We start from the raw sequence: 17,692 nt of genomic DNA on the forward strand, positions 1-17,692 counted from the left end.
ATATCATTTCTTCTGCTGCATATTTTATACTTTTGCTCAACTAATAAGTAACTTTTCTGTATATAAAAACGGGCATAAATTTAGGGAAAATATATTGCCATCAGCTAAAAAAAAAAAAAGGTGTCCAAAGTGATTTGGCTCTTTATTTTCAGAATACAGTTATCATTTACCCAGTTTCTTAAGGCTGGTACTACAATGCAAGACAGGTGATTCTATTTTCAACCCCCTTTTATATTCTAGATCTTATCCATATGCTGAGGGGTTTAGTTTAATGTCAAAATATACTCTGTGTGGGAGAAAGGAAGTCTGTATGAAGTGATAATTTAGACAAGGGTCTGTGGACTCCCTAGGTAGAAAGAACTAAGGAGCAGAGGAAAGAATTTGATCCGTGGGTAGGATCAAGATAACGAAAGCACCTACCATTTGTCTTGGGCTTTACAGTTTCAAATAACTCTCAGGTACATTATTTCATTTCACACATTGAAACACACCTCCATAAATTAATTCAGTGAACATCTACTATCAGCTATCTTGTGCTATTCTCTGTGTTAGGAATATAGACACAAGTAAGAAATTTAAGATGCTGTCTCAAGGAACTTAAAGTCCACAGAAGGTAGATATTTAAGCCAATAATTATAGTTAAATGTGTTACAAACATTTAAGTACAAATAAATACAAAGTATTACAAAAGAAGAATGAGGCAATTAATTTTTTTCATTTGATTCACTTTGATTCATTTGAGTTAAGCCTTAAAGGACACTATTTAGACAAATGTTGGTAGGGTTCCAGATGAACAATCCAGAGAGGCTGGGCATATGGCTTATGCCTATAATCCCAGCACTTCGGGGGCCAAGGCGAGTGGATCACCTGAGGTTAGGAGTTTGAGACCAGCCTGTCCAACATGGTGAGACCTTGTCTCTACTAAAAATACAAAAATTAGCCAGGCGTGGTGGCAGGTGCCTGTAATCCCAGCTACTTGGGAGGCTGAGGTAGGAGAATTTCTGGAACCCAGGAGGCAAAGGCTGCAGTGAGCCAAGATCACGCTACTGCACTCTAGCCTGGGCGACGGTGTGAGATTTTGTTTCAAAAAAAAAAAAAAAAAAAAAAAAAATCCAGAGAACTACCGGCTGAGAGGCAAAAAAGGAGCTTGCTGTTCCTGAATATAAGGGTGTAGTTTATCAGACAGGAGGGGAGAAGAGAGGGGAATCATCCATCCATCTATCCATCCCTCCATTTAATAAGAAATTGTTACTTGCAATCAGCCATGAGCTGGGAAAACAAACACAAATAACACCAGTCCCGTCTTGGAAGCAGTTCAGTATCTACTACGGAAAACAGACACGGAAACAAATACTTGCTGTACAGAATTTACCAAGTGTCATGGTAAAAGTGCTACTAGGAACTAGGTTGGCAAAAAGGAGCTATCAAACAGTGCTTGGCTGGTTCTGGAAAAGCTTCATAGAGGAGAAAACCCCTGGTGAATTGCATTTTGAAGAAAGATTCTGCCTAGTAGATAAGGGGAAATAGAACATTCATAGCAGAGAGAATAGCATGCGTGAGATGCATATAAGGACAACCAATACAGGGCACTCAAAGACATGGTCAGTGTGGCTTTGGCCCGGAGACTGTGTGCATACTAGGAATAACGAGAGAGAAGCTGGAGGGAGGTGAGGGAACCAGAAGACCAAGACCTTTGCCTGAGGCAAAGGTGACCCATTGGAGGGTTTTAAGTCAGGACCAGGGATATAATTAGATTTGCCTTTGGAAAGATCTGGTGGATTGTGAAGGCTAGATCTGGGACCAAAACTAAGGGAGGGATTCGTGTTTGGAGACTTACAATAATTCAAATGATAAATGACGGGCTGAATTCAGAGAACACCAGAGGAGTGGATAGGAGAGTTTGTATTTGGAGGTCTTTAGGCTAACAGCTGGGTAAATAGCGCTGCTATTAGCCAGATTATGTAGTACAGCAGCAAGAGTGAAGGATGAGGCATAGGCACCACAGGGACAGCCATGCAGGAGGAGAATCACAAGCCTGTCTTGCTTGGGCAACTGATTAGATGTTGGCACCATTAAATAACAAGAACGAGGAGCAGGTTGTGAAATTCACAATAGACTGGTGAAATAGTTATGTCACATATTAATGTCATTGCACGAATAAAGAAACTAAAATATGGGTCTTCTTTAAAGTGATCAACAATGCAGGTATTCCAGCTCCTAATCTATGCCCTTTCCATTGTGCTGAGCTTTGATTTGATTGTAACTCATCAGCCATTTGATTCTGTGAATTCCTTGGGCAGGTGGTGGGCCTGTGAGGGCAGCTCTATGTGGGGTCGTGGAGCTAGCTCAGGCACTGACATCTGAAGAATCATAAATTGCATTCCCTGATAAAACTTAGAAACTTGATCAACTATGTTTTAAAAACTGGCATACAAATAAAATAACAATAAAATTCTTATATATACAACTGATTTATTGAAAACATTGTTGAATTTCAATGACTGATCATTAAAAACTGTTTCCCAAAAAAGTAATTCCAGGCCGGGCACGATGGGCTCACACCTGTAATCCCAGCACTTTGGGAGGCTGAGACGGATGGATCACTTGAGGTCGAGAGTTTGAGACCAGCCTGGCCAACATGGCAAAACCTCGTCTCTACTAAAAATACAAAATTGGCTGAGCGTGGTAGTGCATGCTTGTAATCTCAGCTACTTATGAGGCTGGGGCATGAGAATCACTTGAACCTGGGAAGTGGAGGTTGCAGCGAGCTGAGATCGCACCACTGCACGCCAGCGTGGATAAGAGAGCAAGACATCGTCTCAGGGGAAAAAAAAAAAAAAAAAAGTAATTCCAAAAAATCTTTGTCCTCCTCCCCCTTGAGTTTATCAATTTAGAACCAATGAATATTTGTACAACTATGTGGAATTCTTATGTTTTTAAAGTTTTTCAACAACTACTTAAAATAATTACTAAACTCAACTAGAAATATATACTCAATAACCTAAAATTAATGTTAAAATGTTTATAATGCAATATTTAAAAAAAGCAAATTACCAAAATCGAGTGATTATAACCTAATTTACTATACTCTGATTTGATATTAACAGAATTTAAAACATTATTCATGTCTACCTTACACTGCTAACGACAGCTCCACGGCAACTACCAGATCTGAGAAATTCTTAATTGATGGAATTTAACTGATCTCAATTAATTAAAACTAAATTTAAATGTCAAAAATAGAAAGTAAATAGAGATGATGTAAGTTTTTAATGTGTGGTCTAAACATTGCCTATGATTAAAAACATATAATTTGCTACTTCCACTAACAATTTGCCAAGAATTTTAGTTTGATCCAGACTCAAGCCATAAATGAGTACGTTTGCATTAATATACTAGTTTATGCCCAAATATGTAGGTATTTTAAAGATTTATTTTTTATGGGATTCTTTTTGCATGAAGGCATGACATTTATTGAACAATATTTTTGATATTGGAGAATAACTGGGAATGAAATATAATTTAAAAATTCAGTTTACTATTATCTACATTTTAACAAGCATCTCCCCCCACCATTTCATTCAGTTCTCTGACTGCTTGGGTCGCTAAAGAAATGTTTAATGACATCATAGGAAGGAATGACGTCACCCTTTCAATATTATGACTTAAGTGTAGGCTTAAGCAAAAGGAACAGATGGCTGCAAGAGAGAAAAACCCTTGTTTAAATTAGACTAAACCCAGAAGTTGGCTCCAAATTACAAAGTGTAATTAAAACTTTATTTTAGAATGCATTTCACAGTTTATACATCCCAGGAAGAGCTTTTCACCATATGAACTCTTCAGCTACCACATAGCACAAAAGAGGCTGCGTTTTTCATGTAAGGCGATACACGGTTCAGGGAATGATGGTATTGAGGAGAGTGAAGATAAATCTCATAGACATGGCAATCCTATTTGTTAAAATGTCACATTTCATGGGAATGGTGTCAGAGTCATGAAAAAATGCTTTAGAAAAAAATTACTAGTGGAAGGCTTTGGTGGGTAGAATGTACTGCATAGAACACATGGCCAGCGCTTCTCTTTCACCTGGAAGGCAGGTCTGCCCAAAATAGTATAATTTGGGATACTCCACAATTAATTATTAATTATCACCATAACTTTATTGCATTTTATTTGGCACTATTTATGAATATAAAGAATTCTGGTGCATTTCACTTTGTCAAATGTTTGCCTGGATTTCTCTCTCTCTCCTTTTTTTCCTTCTTTCTCTCCTTTCTTTCTCCCTCCCTCCCCTTCCTTCCTTTCTGCCTCCCTCCCTCCCCCTTTCCCTTTCTTCCTTCCATAGGTTCTACATGTTGAGAGAAAATACATAGTAAGCAATAATTAGGGCAGGGGTGGGGAAAATTTGCATAACACTTTAGGGTTAAAAATCATTTTTCTGGTCGGCTCAGTGGCTCACGCCTGTAACCCCAGCATTCTGGGAGGCCGAGGCAGGAGGATCGCTTGAGGCAGGAGTTCAAAATTAATTTGGGAAACAGCAAGTCCCTGTCTCTTTTATTCTCAAAAATTAAAAAAAAAAATTGTTTGTGAGAATAAAAGAAACTCAGTGCCATATTCACAGGATTTTAGTTGTTACAAACAAATACATGCACATAGCATTCCAATTGTTCTTAAACACCACTGTACTACTTAACTATATCAAGATGTTTTGCTCAATTTCAGTTTGTCAAACATTTGCTTGGAATTGTTTTTGAATGACTTCCCATTAATTCACGAATATTCACAGGAATTAAATTGTGTAAGTTCCAAGGAAACCACATAATTATTTTTTGTGGCTTTTCACAGAAAACCTTAAGGTTAACAATCACCATAATTATAATTAAATAATGACTTTGAAGACAGAGAGTGGGCTGTTCTTCAGGCTACAGCCCAGCATCTGGTATATGGTAACTAGACACGCAAATATTTGCGGAATGAATGAATGATGTGATATCCCACTCTCTTATTTCACCTAATTAAGAGCATGAAAAAAAATATCAAAATTATATCCTTCCAAGAGTTTGGCCAGTTTGGCACAAATGATCAGAAACAAATGGAATAAAATGTGCTGTTGGCCAGTTCCCTAAACCTTTCCCTCTTGTCTTTCAGAAACCCTTAGGTCAATTCCTCTACCTTCCTCAGTCAGGACTTTTCAGACAGTGATGTGCTATTTTCCTTCACTTAATTATCATTGTGCCCTTAATCAAACTCTAGGCCCTGGATTTCTATCAAAGCCCTTTGGCTTGTTAAATAGATAACCGAGCAGAAAAAAGAGTCAGGCACCGCACCTGTCTATTGCCCCTCTAGAGGGGTAAAAAATTTAATCAGTAACTAGTTGCTACCCAAATACCTGCCAGCCATGCTGTTTTACTCAGCTTTCATTGGTAAATAATTTTGTTGTCATAAAAGTACCTACAGCTACTCTAATAGTCCATTAACGATAAAATCTCCTTGAAGATGAATGGCAAAAAGGATATATGTGGGGTTTTTTTTCAATTGCATCTAGCCTACATTAGACCGGAGGCCAAGGCAGTGCTATCATTACACGTCACCTGGACATGTGGGTAGAGTTTTAACAGGTAGTAAAATTATAATAAATGATTGAAAGGCAGAAAGCCTTCATAGATTAAGATCAAGCAGGAACCCTTAAGTGCCGGTGCTCTTTTCCAATACATGTTGACTTTGGGTGGCTGTAACCATCAAGGGCGGTCCCCTGCAATGTTCCCTAGGGTTAAATTCACAGCAGCCAACAGGCCCACGTTTCTTAAAGGGAACAGATGGTTAGGGGAGGGCCTAGACACAGAAGCAGATTTATCTTGTCAAGCTGTTATCTCCTAGTAAATGACCTTAAGCAGGTTACCAATGGTCACATGACAACAATGTAGTTCAGAGGTCTCCTAAGGTGATGGCCATTCATTAACTCTTCCCTTTCGGGGTCCCAAATGCCCCTTTTGGATAGCCATGTAGCAATTTGTTGTTGTTGTCGCAATGTGTGTATGTGTGTGTGTGCACCCACAAAAATGCATGAATCCTAATGAAGACTGTACATCTTCAAAAATATTTACCTGTGATTGGGGGCATACTGTAATATTTCACTGTGTATACTCAGATGACGGAAATACTACTGTAAAGGGGAAAAATAAACTGGTCATGGGTAGGTAAGACTGAGGGTGAGCTCCATTGGAGAGTCCCAGCATTCTGGAGGGCTCTGAAGCAGAGCCACTGCCTGATTATCTCCCAGTCACAGGGTAGCTTCAGAGCCTTGTTTTGTTTTTTCATGTCTGAAAAGGCATGATGGGGGAAATGAAATGATTTGCCATTTTGTCTTGGTTTTTATTTTTTGGAGGCCTTGTGTTGGGGATGCGCGTCTGTTTTGTGAGGCTTCTGTGCATTTCGTTGCATGAAATACATGCCCTTTGTGATTTGTCCCCATTACAGAAAGCTGAAGTCCTTGGCCTTTCAGTACGGCTCAGATTGTATGCACAGCCCTGCAGACCTCAGAGAGTCTGTGAGAGGCTGACCTAGTCAGACTTCAGCATGGCCACTGTCTTGCTGTGAACAGCCACTTCAAAGAGCTAACGATGCCTGCATCTGCCTCCCTGATTATTTTTTTCTGTTACTTTATTCGGTATGTTTTTCCAAATGCACTGCTTCTTCTAAAGTCATGTTCCCTAGCTGCCTCCCTACCAAAATGCTCATACTTTCATGTATGTCTTTTTCATGCACTGGAACCCTGAATAATCCATCAGATAGGTACGGAATGGATGGCTGCTCTAGCGATGGTCTCAGAATTTTCTAGAATGTTCTGAGTTTGTCTGATGTCAGGTCAACCTTTCCATTCTGTTCTGAGTCATTCTAGAGAGATATACTGAAACTGCAGCCAAATGGAAATCTGGTAATGTATCTTTATTGTTTAACAGAAAAAAAATACATATGTGTGTGTATATATATAAATATATACATATGTGTATATATAGGTGTAGTGTATACATATATGTATATCACTAGGCAATAAAGAAAACATTTGCAATTTATATATTGTTTGATTTTATGAGCAGAGAAATACTACTGTGGTAGAAGCAAAGGTTTATTTCACATTTTCCAATGAAAGCTTGTTTTCTATTTGTGCCAAGCATAATTTTCTAACTTACATACATGTCTAACTGTAAATAGATGGAGATAGAAAGATTCTTCTTTACGAATCATCTTGAGCCAGTTTCAAGCAGTATGGCAGACTAGATGTTCACAGAAAACCTTTCCAGCAGAATGCATGTAAAATACTACATTATATTGAAGAGAGGGAAAAAAAAACCCACCCCATTTTGAAATGCTTGGTTTAGCTGGTGGGAAAGTAACACTTACTTGCTCAGGGGACAGAGACAACAAGAGAACTGAAAAAATGAGGAATAAGGAGAGACCTAGAGCTAGCATTTGCCTAAAAGGTATTAATGAGCCAAGTAAGACAGAGCTTGGACTTGAATCAAGTGGGAGATCAGACTGGAGACATATAAAGGGCTACTCCCTTTATATGGAAGGCAACACACCCTTGAGGATGAAGTAGGTAAAAACTTGGTTCACAAACAGTTTTTGGAGATTACAGATGGTCCCTGGTTAGTTTGCCTTAATGCTTTTTGGACTTTACAATGGCGTGAATGCAATACACATTCACTAGAAACCGTACTTCAAGTACCCAGAGAAACATTCTGTTTTCCACTTTCAGTACAGTATTCAATAAATTACATGAGCTGTTCAACACCTTATTACAAAATAGTCTTTGCGTTAGATGATTCTGCAGAACTGTAGGCTAATATAAGTGTTCTGAGCATGTTTAAGGTAGGCTACATTAAGCTGTGGTGTTCAGTAGGTTAGGTATATTAAATGCACTTTCAGCTTACAATATTTTTGACTTACCATGGCTTTATTGGAACATAACCCATTTTTAAGTCAAGGGGTATCTGTATATATCTTTCTCAGTTTTGGCTTCTAGTGAAAGGAAGGTAAGTTGAGAAAAAGTCTCCCTTGAGAATCCATAGCCCCACTCCTGCACTTGCCGAGCTGAGGGGTCAGAATTCATAGCACCTGTGTGGGTCTAAGTCTCTCAAGTCTAAAATTTAGTTTAAACAGTCCCAAAAAGCGTTATGTGATTCCGTCTACCTAGAGAGGTACCTAGAGTAGTCAAATTCACAGAGACAGAAAGTAGAATGGCGTTTGTCACAGGCCATGGGGAGTGAATACACTAAACATTACTGAACTGTACATTTCAAAATGTTTAAAAGATGATACATTTTATGTTATGCACATTTTACCACAATTAAAAAATGTAGTATAAAGTTTCCCATATAGGTAGTGCCACAACTGCCTACCAGAAATAAAAAATAAATAACCAAAAAAAAAAAAAAAACAAAAAACAGGGGTAAGGGGAAACCAACTTAACATTCATAATAATTTCTAAGAAGTCTGATCTCACAACAAAAAATTCTACTCTAAAACATAAGGAAATAACCTCATACCAATGACAGCCAGAAGAACTAGTAAACTACATCAGAGTAAAAAAAGGCAGCAGAAATTAGATTTATCAATTACAAGTTATATATTGTATGTTTAATATTTTTTTAAAGGTTGAATTGAAACCATGTTGAAAGGAAAATAAATTATCAAAATTAACCAAGCAGATTTGAAAAGTAACCAACCAGAACTTAGTAGGTAACAGAAAAAACTATACAGTTCTCAATATTATAAAGCAAATAAATTGGCTAAGCAACAGATTGATTCTGTTGGAAAGAGAAGTAGTAAATAAGAAGATCGAACTGAAGACATTACAGCTCAGTGATGCATGTGGATGGAAATATCAAACAGATGTTAAGAGATACAGAGTACAGGTAAGAAAGCCCTACATATACCAAACTGGAGTTTGGGATACAGATGATAAACAACATGTGAGTGAAACAATATTTAAAGAGATAATGGCCGAGGCTTTTCAGAAACAATGAAAGATACATCCTTACGTTCAGGAATCCCAAGGAATGCCAAGCATGCAATTAAAAGAAATTTGTGACCAGGTACAATGGCTCATGCCTATAGTCCCAGAACTTTGGGAGGCCAAGGTGAGTGACTTGCTTGAGCTCAGGAGTTTGAGACCAGCCTGGGCAACAGGGAAAGAACCCATCTCTACAAAAAATATAAAAATTAGCCAGGTGTGGAGGCACATGCCTGTAGTCCCAGCTTCTTGGGAGGCTGAGGTGGGAGGATCACTTGAACTTGGGAGATGGAGGCTGCAGTGAGCCAAAATCATGCCACTGCACTCCAGCCTGGGCAACAGAGAGACTCTCATTCTCTCTCTCTCTCTCTCTCCATATACACACACACACACACACACACACACACACACACACACACACACATATTTAAATTAGTAGAAATGCAGAATATTTGAACATGATAAACAATTATGTTCTAATAGACACATAAAACACTTATACTGTGTAATAACTGCAGAACGCAATGCTTTTAGGAATCTAAAACATTTTATAAAATTTAAAAATATTAGCATAATACATTTTTGAAGGTATGACATACTTCACAATGTTTAAAAAGTATCATCCTTACTGAATAAATGTGCCACATATATCCCATATCATACAAGGCAACATTATAAAATACATTGTTTTAAATTCAATTAAGTTGTCTAAGATCTTACACCAACGAGAGTCAGAATTTAAAGTTCTCACTGGGTCCAAAGAGTCTAGTTTTCACAGCCTGACGCATTGCCCCTGTGACCATTACAGAAGCCCGCCTCTATCTTATCAGTGCAACCAGAAGATTCCTGAAGATAGCCAAGTATGGATCTTGATAACAACCCGGTTGCCAGGAGAATTGCCTTTATCCTATTATGCCTCAGTTTCCCCATTAATGCTGACTTCTCTGTTCTGCTATAACTACACTTGTTTATATTTCCTGTACATGATTTTACAATAGCTTTTATTAAGTAGAAGAATTTTTTTTTTTTTTTTCCTTGAAACAGGGTCTTGCTCTGTTGCCTAGGCTGGAATGTAGTGGTGTGATCATGGTTCACTGCAGCCTCATAAGGAGAGGCATTTTATCAATACATTTTGTAGGACTGTTAGTTTATTAAGTAGCAATGTGTCCGGTCTGATAATCAGGATTTATCAATATGTGAATATGGCTTTACTCCAATAGGCAAGATAGAAGTACCTGTAATATATTTTTAGTCTCACTGGTGCTGTATTAATTCTGTAATAAATTCAATTTAAGGCTAATGAGTAGCCTTAGCAACCCTGTTAGACTTGTTCATAAAATTAACAGCAGCTGGCATTTCTTCATTTAGTCATTTGCTTTACTGTCCCCTATGCATCTAAAATAATATGTAGGGATTAAATGGTGAACTCCAACAAGATTCTAACTCTCGGAACCTCTGAAAGTGACATTATTTGGGGAAAAGGTCTTTGCAGATATAATTAAGTAAATGATCTGAGATGAGATCATTCTGGATTATCCGGATGGGCCATAAATCCAATGGCAACTGTTGTCGTAACAAACAGAGGAGAAGACATAGACAGTGAGGAAAAGGCTATGCGAAGACAGAGGCAAAAGCTGTAGTTATGCAGCCACGAACCATGGAACAGCTGGATCTCAGGCTATGGAAGAAGCAAGGAAAGATTCTCCCTGCAGCCTTTGGAGGAAGCACGGCCCCGACAATGTTTCATTTCATACTTCTGGCCTCCAGAACTTTGAGAGACTAAATTTCTGTTGTTTAGGGGCACCCAGTTTGTTATAATTTGTTACAACAGCAATAGGAAACTAATACATAATACCACCCAACACATGCTATGCTTATTACTATTATTTTTTATAATTGCATTTTCCAAAATTCAGATGATTCAAACCACAAGTGACACAAATGTGAACATTTATATTTGTGGTTTTCTTCTCTGGGTGAAATCATTGACTTTCCCTCCCTTTATATTTGTGACAACTTTATTACTCCAACCACTAGTAAACACTGAGCAAGTGGAATTGGCAGCTACTTTGATATCATCCCATGAGACAAAGAAATGAAGGAGACGGTGACACCTATTATGAGTTATAAAGGATTGAATAAATTAAACAAAATGACTTATGCAAAATACCTTAGGCAAAATACCTAGGATACTATCTGACACAGAGAGACACAAAAATGGCAGCACTGACTTCTATTAATGTCAGTTGTAAAACTTTATAAATATTAGCTTCCATATAGTTAGTGGTTTTCTCTACGTGATTAGTATTACATTGACTGATTACTGTAGATTCTTAATTTGATCATGTATTAATTATATGGTAGTTTGCATCCATTTGTAAGATAGCCTGCTTACCTATCCAGATGTGACATGACTGTTTTAGAGATGTCTGCACCTGCTTCTTGCAATATTCGGATAATCTGAAATGGTGCCCTGGAGCTCCGTCCAGGATGGATAATAACAGGACAACCAAGCTGAGCCTGGGCATGAGCTGTGGCCTGGAGAACCTTTTTTTCACTCTCAGTCAAAGGCCAGGAACAACCAATTTCTCCAATAACGCCACACTTAATACTGGTTCCATCAGCTCCATGGAGAATTTCATTCATAAGGACATCTGTAAGCTAAGGAAGAGTGAGAAGGAACATATTTTATAGGTTGTGAAATTTATCAAAATCGATCCACCATAGTATGTGAATGAATTTATTTATTTAGTCATTCATTCTTTTAAAAATGTATTCAATAGTTATCAATCAATGAAAAAAGCATTTTGCTGGCCAAATCACAAATCAACAAGTTACACTAAATCCAGGATTAGATAATATTACACTGTGATTATTTAACAAGAAACGTATAGCTTTAGGAAGCTGGAGGGGGACAAAGTGACTTAATGAGAGTACATTGAGAGTGAAGGAAATCTATAACTTAACCTGGGGAGCAGCATCTTGAATATAGAAAGACCGCCAATGAATCGAATCTATGTCCCATGTATCAAGTCATTCTTTTTCTTTCTTCTTCTTCTTTTTTTTTTTTTTTTTAAAGAGGCAGAGGTCTCACCATGTTACTCAGGCTGGACTTGAGCTCCTGAGATCAAGGGATCCTCCCATCTCAGGCTTCCAAGTAGCTAGGACTACAGGCTCGCATCACCGCACAAGGCTTCAAGAAATGCTTTAATTCTCTCCTATTCATTCAGTCTTTTATCATAGACAGCATAGAAAATTCACAGCACACTATACTACTATGGCACTTTTTGGTTCATATGCATAGTTACCACGAAGAGTGGTTGGAAGAATGTATAATACTCATCATCAGCATAGTCTTTAAATAACATAAATATATTTAAAAAAATAAAGTCCTGGTTGGAAAATAATGCGGATAAAATTTTGAAATACAAAATATTCTAGAGAGTAAGCGATCTTTTGCAAAGACTGAGCTGACACCCTATGCTTGTCATGCAGGTAATAGAAGATACATATGAATATATACATATATGTGTAAATATGTATAAATAGATACATGTGTGTTTAGACAGAGAACACATACAGGTGCAAAAAAAAGTTTTGCAGCTTATTCTTTTTATCCCTAAACAATTTACTTCCTTCTACCCATTCTTGTTTAAGACCATATTATGTCAAAACACAGGGAAATGAATTTTCTTCCACCTCTCCTGTTTTGTGAAAGGAGAGTGAAACATACTCACAAATGTGCCAAGTCTCTGCCTGCCAAGTTTCACCCTACAGTGAATCTTCATTGCTGGTTATTATAAAATCCTGGGTGAAAGAAATCGAGGTAGCATAACTGAAGATGGAAAAGTGAGGTTTACAAATAGACTGTGGTGCCAATACTGAGGACAGATACGATATACACAAATCTAACTATTACCATGTTGGATTTTCCAACGACCAGTGCATTGAGATCTCTTCTTGACACTTATTATTATTATTTTCTTTTTTCTTTACCACAAGGCTTGCTTGCAAAATTGGCACTTTCTTTATGAAATACAGTATTACTAATTGGGGTCCCAATTGGCAGATGTCTTGGCTAGCTACCAAATTTCTGTAGCATGCCCAGCTACCTCTGAACCCAGGGCATTTCCAAGGTTCTGGCTGTTCCGAATTTATGAACAAATATTGTCAAAGAACTTAGGTTTTTTACCTGCTCCACTGACATGGCTCTGGTCTCTGAGGAGTGAGTTGCATCCACATAAAACCCGGCTCCGGATATGATATGGACGCCAGTCTCTTCTGCAAGCCTCTTCAACGTCTGTGTGTCTCGGCTAATCCCAGTGGTTGTGTTTTCCACCAAAGCCCCTCCACCATTAGCTTTAAAATATAACAGTTCTTCCTTTATGGCTTCTGTCTCCTGATTCAACTGAAGGTTTTCTTTATGGGAATAGGCGTTTTTCTGAATCCAATATAAATTTTTCATCATGATCGGTTCTTTGGCAATAGCTTCCTGGCACGGGGGAGGTGGACAGTAACAGCAGTCAAAGGTCATGGCCAAGTGTTCGTGGGTCAGGGTGCGGCCCAGTTTGCTTGGCTCTACAAGGCCCAAAACTGTTTGGACTTTTCCACTTAAGGAGGACATTTCTGATGGTACCACCAAGAAATGTTCTAAAAGGAGGATTTTTTTTTCTAAAAACAAACAAACAACTACAATCAGAAAATTTAACACACACATAAACTCTTGTCCGTAAGGGGTGGGAGGCTGTGAACGTATACCCATGTACGAAGGCAAATCAATAAAACTAGAGATGCAATCTCACTTACGATCCTGCCGACGTCAGCATCTATCCCCACTGCAGATCTAAGTGACATGTGTGGTGTTCACTGCCTCCCACCCCTTCCACTGGGAGTCCTCTGCCTGAGTTAGTCCTAACCTTATCTACTGGAATTATTCTTTGATATTTAGTTCATTTTTCTTTAACTTAATTGTATCTCTTGGTCATAGCTGTGCATTCTTGGCTAAATCAACAGTAATTGTAATTTTAAAAAATTATTCAGAATCAATAACTTACATCCAAACTAACCACGTATCAGTACTGTTTCATTTGTCACTTTTTAGCTAAATTAAATATCCTGAAGCAACTGATCTTTCCTCCTTTTTTTTTTTTTTCTTTTTGAGAGATTGTCCTGCTCTGTTGCCCAGGTTGGAGTGCAGTGGTGCGATCTCAGCTCACTACAACCTCCACCTCCGCCTCCCAGGTTCAAGGGATTCTCCTGCCTTAGCCTCCCGAGTAGCTGGGACTACAGGCATGTGCCACCAAGCCTGGCTAATTTCTGTATTTTTAGTAGAGACGGGGTTTCCCTATGTTGGCCAGGCTGGTCTTGAACTCCTGACCTCAGGTGCTCTGCCTGCCTCGGCCTCCCAAAGTGCTTAGATTACAGGTGTGAGCCACCGCGCCTGGCCACAACTCATCTTTCTACTGTTCATCCACTACCCAAGCAAACAAATTCCTGCTGAAGGTCCATTATGTGCCAGAAATTACAGCCATGAAGATACAAAAGACAAGATCTCTGACTCACATGACTTCATAGAATATGGCCCTCCCCAAAACAACCGAGGAGCACACTTAGGTTGAATAATGAAATAACAAAAATAAATGAACCTCTTCACTTTGAATGCTTGATTGTCTAGGGCACACAGAAACACACTTCAAAAATACTGAAAAGCAAAGATTCTCAGCCATCATGAAAGCGATTGTGATTCATTGAAATTGAAATCGGCTATCTCTAAAAAGAGCAAAGCCCTCGCTATCCTCGATTTGCTTTCATTTGTAGCACAAATTAAGTGTTCACCAATGTCTATCAGTGACACCAAGAACCCCAATTCCAGTGCTTTCCTTTACAAGTACATTTCCTTTTTAAAAATCTGTTTAAATTAAAAATTAAATGGCCAGGTGCAGTGGCTCATGCCTATAATCCCAGCACTTTGGGAGGCTGAGGTGGGAGGATCACATAAGGCCAGGAGTTTGAGACCAGCCTGGCCAATATGGTGAAACCCTGTCTCTACTAAAAGTGCGAAAATTTGCTGAGCATGGTGGAGCGTGCCTGTAATCCTAGCTACTTGGGAGGCTGAGGCAGAAGAATTGCTTGAACCCAGGAGGCGGAGGTTGCATTGAGCCAAGATCGTGCCACTACACTCCAGTCTGGGAAACAGAGCAAGATTATGTCTCAAAAAAAAATTTTTTTTAAGTACATTTCCTAAATGAAGGGTTTATAAAGGAACAAGAGCTACTGAAAATAGTGAGGGCAAACTCCTGCGTGGCCAAGAGCAAAGTCAGGGCTTGAGTCCCATACTCTGGGAACTGAACAAAAGGAGCATCACGTGTTTCTAAGCCCTCAAACTGTTCCTTCAAACGACGTTCTGAAGTCATCATTTCCCCCATATCCCTTAAAAGCCTTCTTTGACTTCCATTTCTGTCATCTGTAAATTAAAATAACCAAGCACATTTCACAGACTGTCATCAAAATAAATTAGGTACCACAGGTAAAAATACCCGTAAACGCGTTTGGCGCACAGCCCATATTCAACAAATAGTAGCTTTGTTCTGCGAATTCTAGGAACTATTCATGTATTTCCTAGGTTATTTCTTTTCAGAGGAAGTGGCTGATGAGAGGGGAGGTGATTTGGGGGAACAACGGGAAAATCTGTGAAGGGTATAGTACACACGTAAGACAAGGTGAAAACAACATCAGAGGTCAGAGGGTGACAGAATTGTAAGCCAATTTATAGCAAGCCACTGCAATTACCTGGAACTCAGGTGTTTGAGATATATTGGCTCATAAGGCATAAATGATGGATTTAGACTTTTGGACAGAACTTAGGACTGTGGCTAACATGGCCATTGATTTTGCTTGATAGTGCCCTTCTGGAAGCCAAGCTTCTATCAGCTAGGCAATTCAAACAGTGGCTAGGAGAAAAGCAGCCAGTGTCTGTTCAGAGAATCACCATACAGCTGCCAGGCACTATACAGGGCAATATTTTCCACTAATGATGGATAGGAATTTACTGTTCAATGTCTTATTCCCTGCTACTGAGAACAAGGAGTATGCAGTTCATACCTTCCGTTGATGAAATTGCAGTACCATTAATAATAGATGCAAGCTTCCATATGGGTTAATTTGCCGTTTCTTTCCTTCTGGCTGACCATCTTACAGACATGTTCCAGAGAGTTACAGAGGGGCAGAAACTGAGCTAAAATGCTGTCACTTTTGCTAGAAAAGTATCAAACTGCATATTTAATTGATGTATATTTGAAAGAGCAATGTTGGTACGTTTCAAGCTCACAAGCTGTGAGTCTTTCTGAAAAACAAAAAAAAAAAAAAAAAAGAAAATCACTTAAGAAATGTCATGCCTTCTGGGAAATTCCTCTAATGCTCTCAGGCAGAACTGGCTGGCACTTCCTATGATCACACACAATGTAACCTCCACTCAAAGGATAAGCAACGATTAAAGAACAAACTGTAGCCAACATTGCTCTAAGCTAGAATGTCTTTGAGTGGGGTGGAGTGTGTATCTCAAATATACGCTTCCTGTGCAGTGAGGGAACCCTTTTCTGTCTGCATTCAGCCTGGAAGTTGCTTCTTCTCAACATGCAGGCAAGGGGCTATTCACGGCCTTCCCCCATAGAGAACAGAGTTCACAGAACAAGGAGGAAGGTAAGGAACGATGAGAGCAGCTATACCCAATGGTGCAAACAGAGTGACTACCAATAAACAAAGCAAGCTTCTGGCATTTTCCAGAGTATGCCTGAGAAGCTTAAGCGTCACATACACCGGCACAGAAGCTAGTGAGAAAGTGGGTAGCTAGAGCTATAAACACATGGGTCAAAAGTTCGGTTGCACTTCAAATGTGAAATCTGAACAATGTGAGAGACTGAGGATAGACTGCAATTACTATTACAGCCTAGCTAAGGGGAACAACCTTTCTAATTCTGATGGATCTAGAACTGCAAAAGAACAGAAGACTTTAAAGACAAAAAAAAAAAAAAAAAGGGACAAGAGAAGAGAATCAGAGGACAGTCCTCCAGCACAGCTGAAAGCCAGAAATGATAAATAGAATTTGTCTTACTTAAAATATGTATGTTTAAAATATGCACATTTTAAAAATCTATACATGAATCAATTTCCATAAAATATTTAGACAATTCACCTAATTGTTGAAGATTTGGTGTGCAAGACGGTAGTTTGGGGGCAATTTTAGTTTAGTTTCACTGAGAGTTCCTCACAGCTATTTCACCCTTGCCATTATACTTAAGATGATTCTGTCTATGTAGATTGAATATATTTTTCAGTGGCATTTTGAATTTCAGAGGGTAGGACTTTCCAGAACTCTATTTTACCTGTGAATGAGGAGAGCTTCTCTTCACTGCAATACACCGTCCTTATTTCATAAACATAGGCTCTTCTCCCACCCCGACTCTGTTATACTCAGCCCTCAACCTGGCTGAAGGTACTTGTCTAACAATTTTAAATGCAATGGTCAAATTAGGTCAGGCACAGTGGCTCATGCCTGCAATCCGAACACTTTGGGAGGTCGAGGCTGGCAGATCACTTGAGGCCAGGAGTTTGAGACCAGCCTGGCCAGCATGGTGAAACCCTGTCTCCATAAAAAAATACAACAATTAGCCAGGCATG

The 17,692-nt window shown here is 38.8% G+C and overlaps 1 protein-coding gene across 18 annotated transcripts in view; it reads right to left on the reverse strand.

Moving 5' to 3' along the window:
- The window catches only part of LOC105488210 (phosphotriesterase related), a 140,353-nt gene that overhangs the window by 80,141 nt on the left and 42,520 nt on the right, over positions 1 to 17,692 (reverse strand). For 15 of the 18 annotated variants that reach the window (XR_011608234.1, XR_011608233.1, XR_011608232.1 and 12 more), the window contains 2 exons: positions 13,209 to 13,687; positions 11,412 to 11,677 (listed from right to left, as the gene is read on the reverse strand). Coding sequence is in view for 12 of the 18 variants with exons in the window: in XM_071070433.1 (XP_070926534.1) it covers positions 11,412 to 11,677; positions 13,209 to 13,687 (745 nt within the window). In the remaining 6 variants the exon portion in view is untranslated. Of the gene's footprint in view, positions 1 to 11,411; positions 11,678 to 13,208; positions 13,688 to 16,117; positions 16,253 to 17,692 lie in introns of those variants that run through there. The other 3 variants (XM_011752080.3, XM_071070439.1, XM_011752077.3) reach the window with 2 other exon arrangements.

This window comes from Macaca nemestrina, chromosome 9 (assembly GCF_043159975.1).
Source record: "Macaca nemestrina isolate mMacNem1 chromosome 9, mMacNem.hap1, whole genome shotgun sequence".
Taxonomy (NCBI): Eukaryota; Metazoa; Chordata; class Mammalia; order Primates; family Cercopithecidae; genus Macaca; species Macaca nemestrina.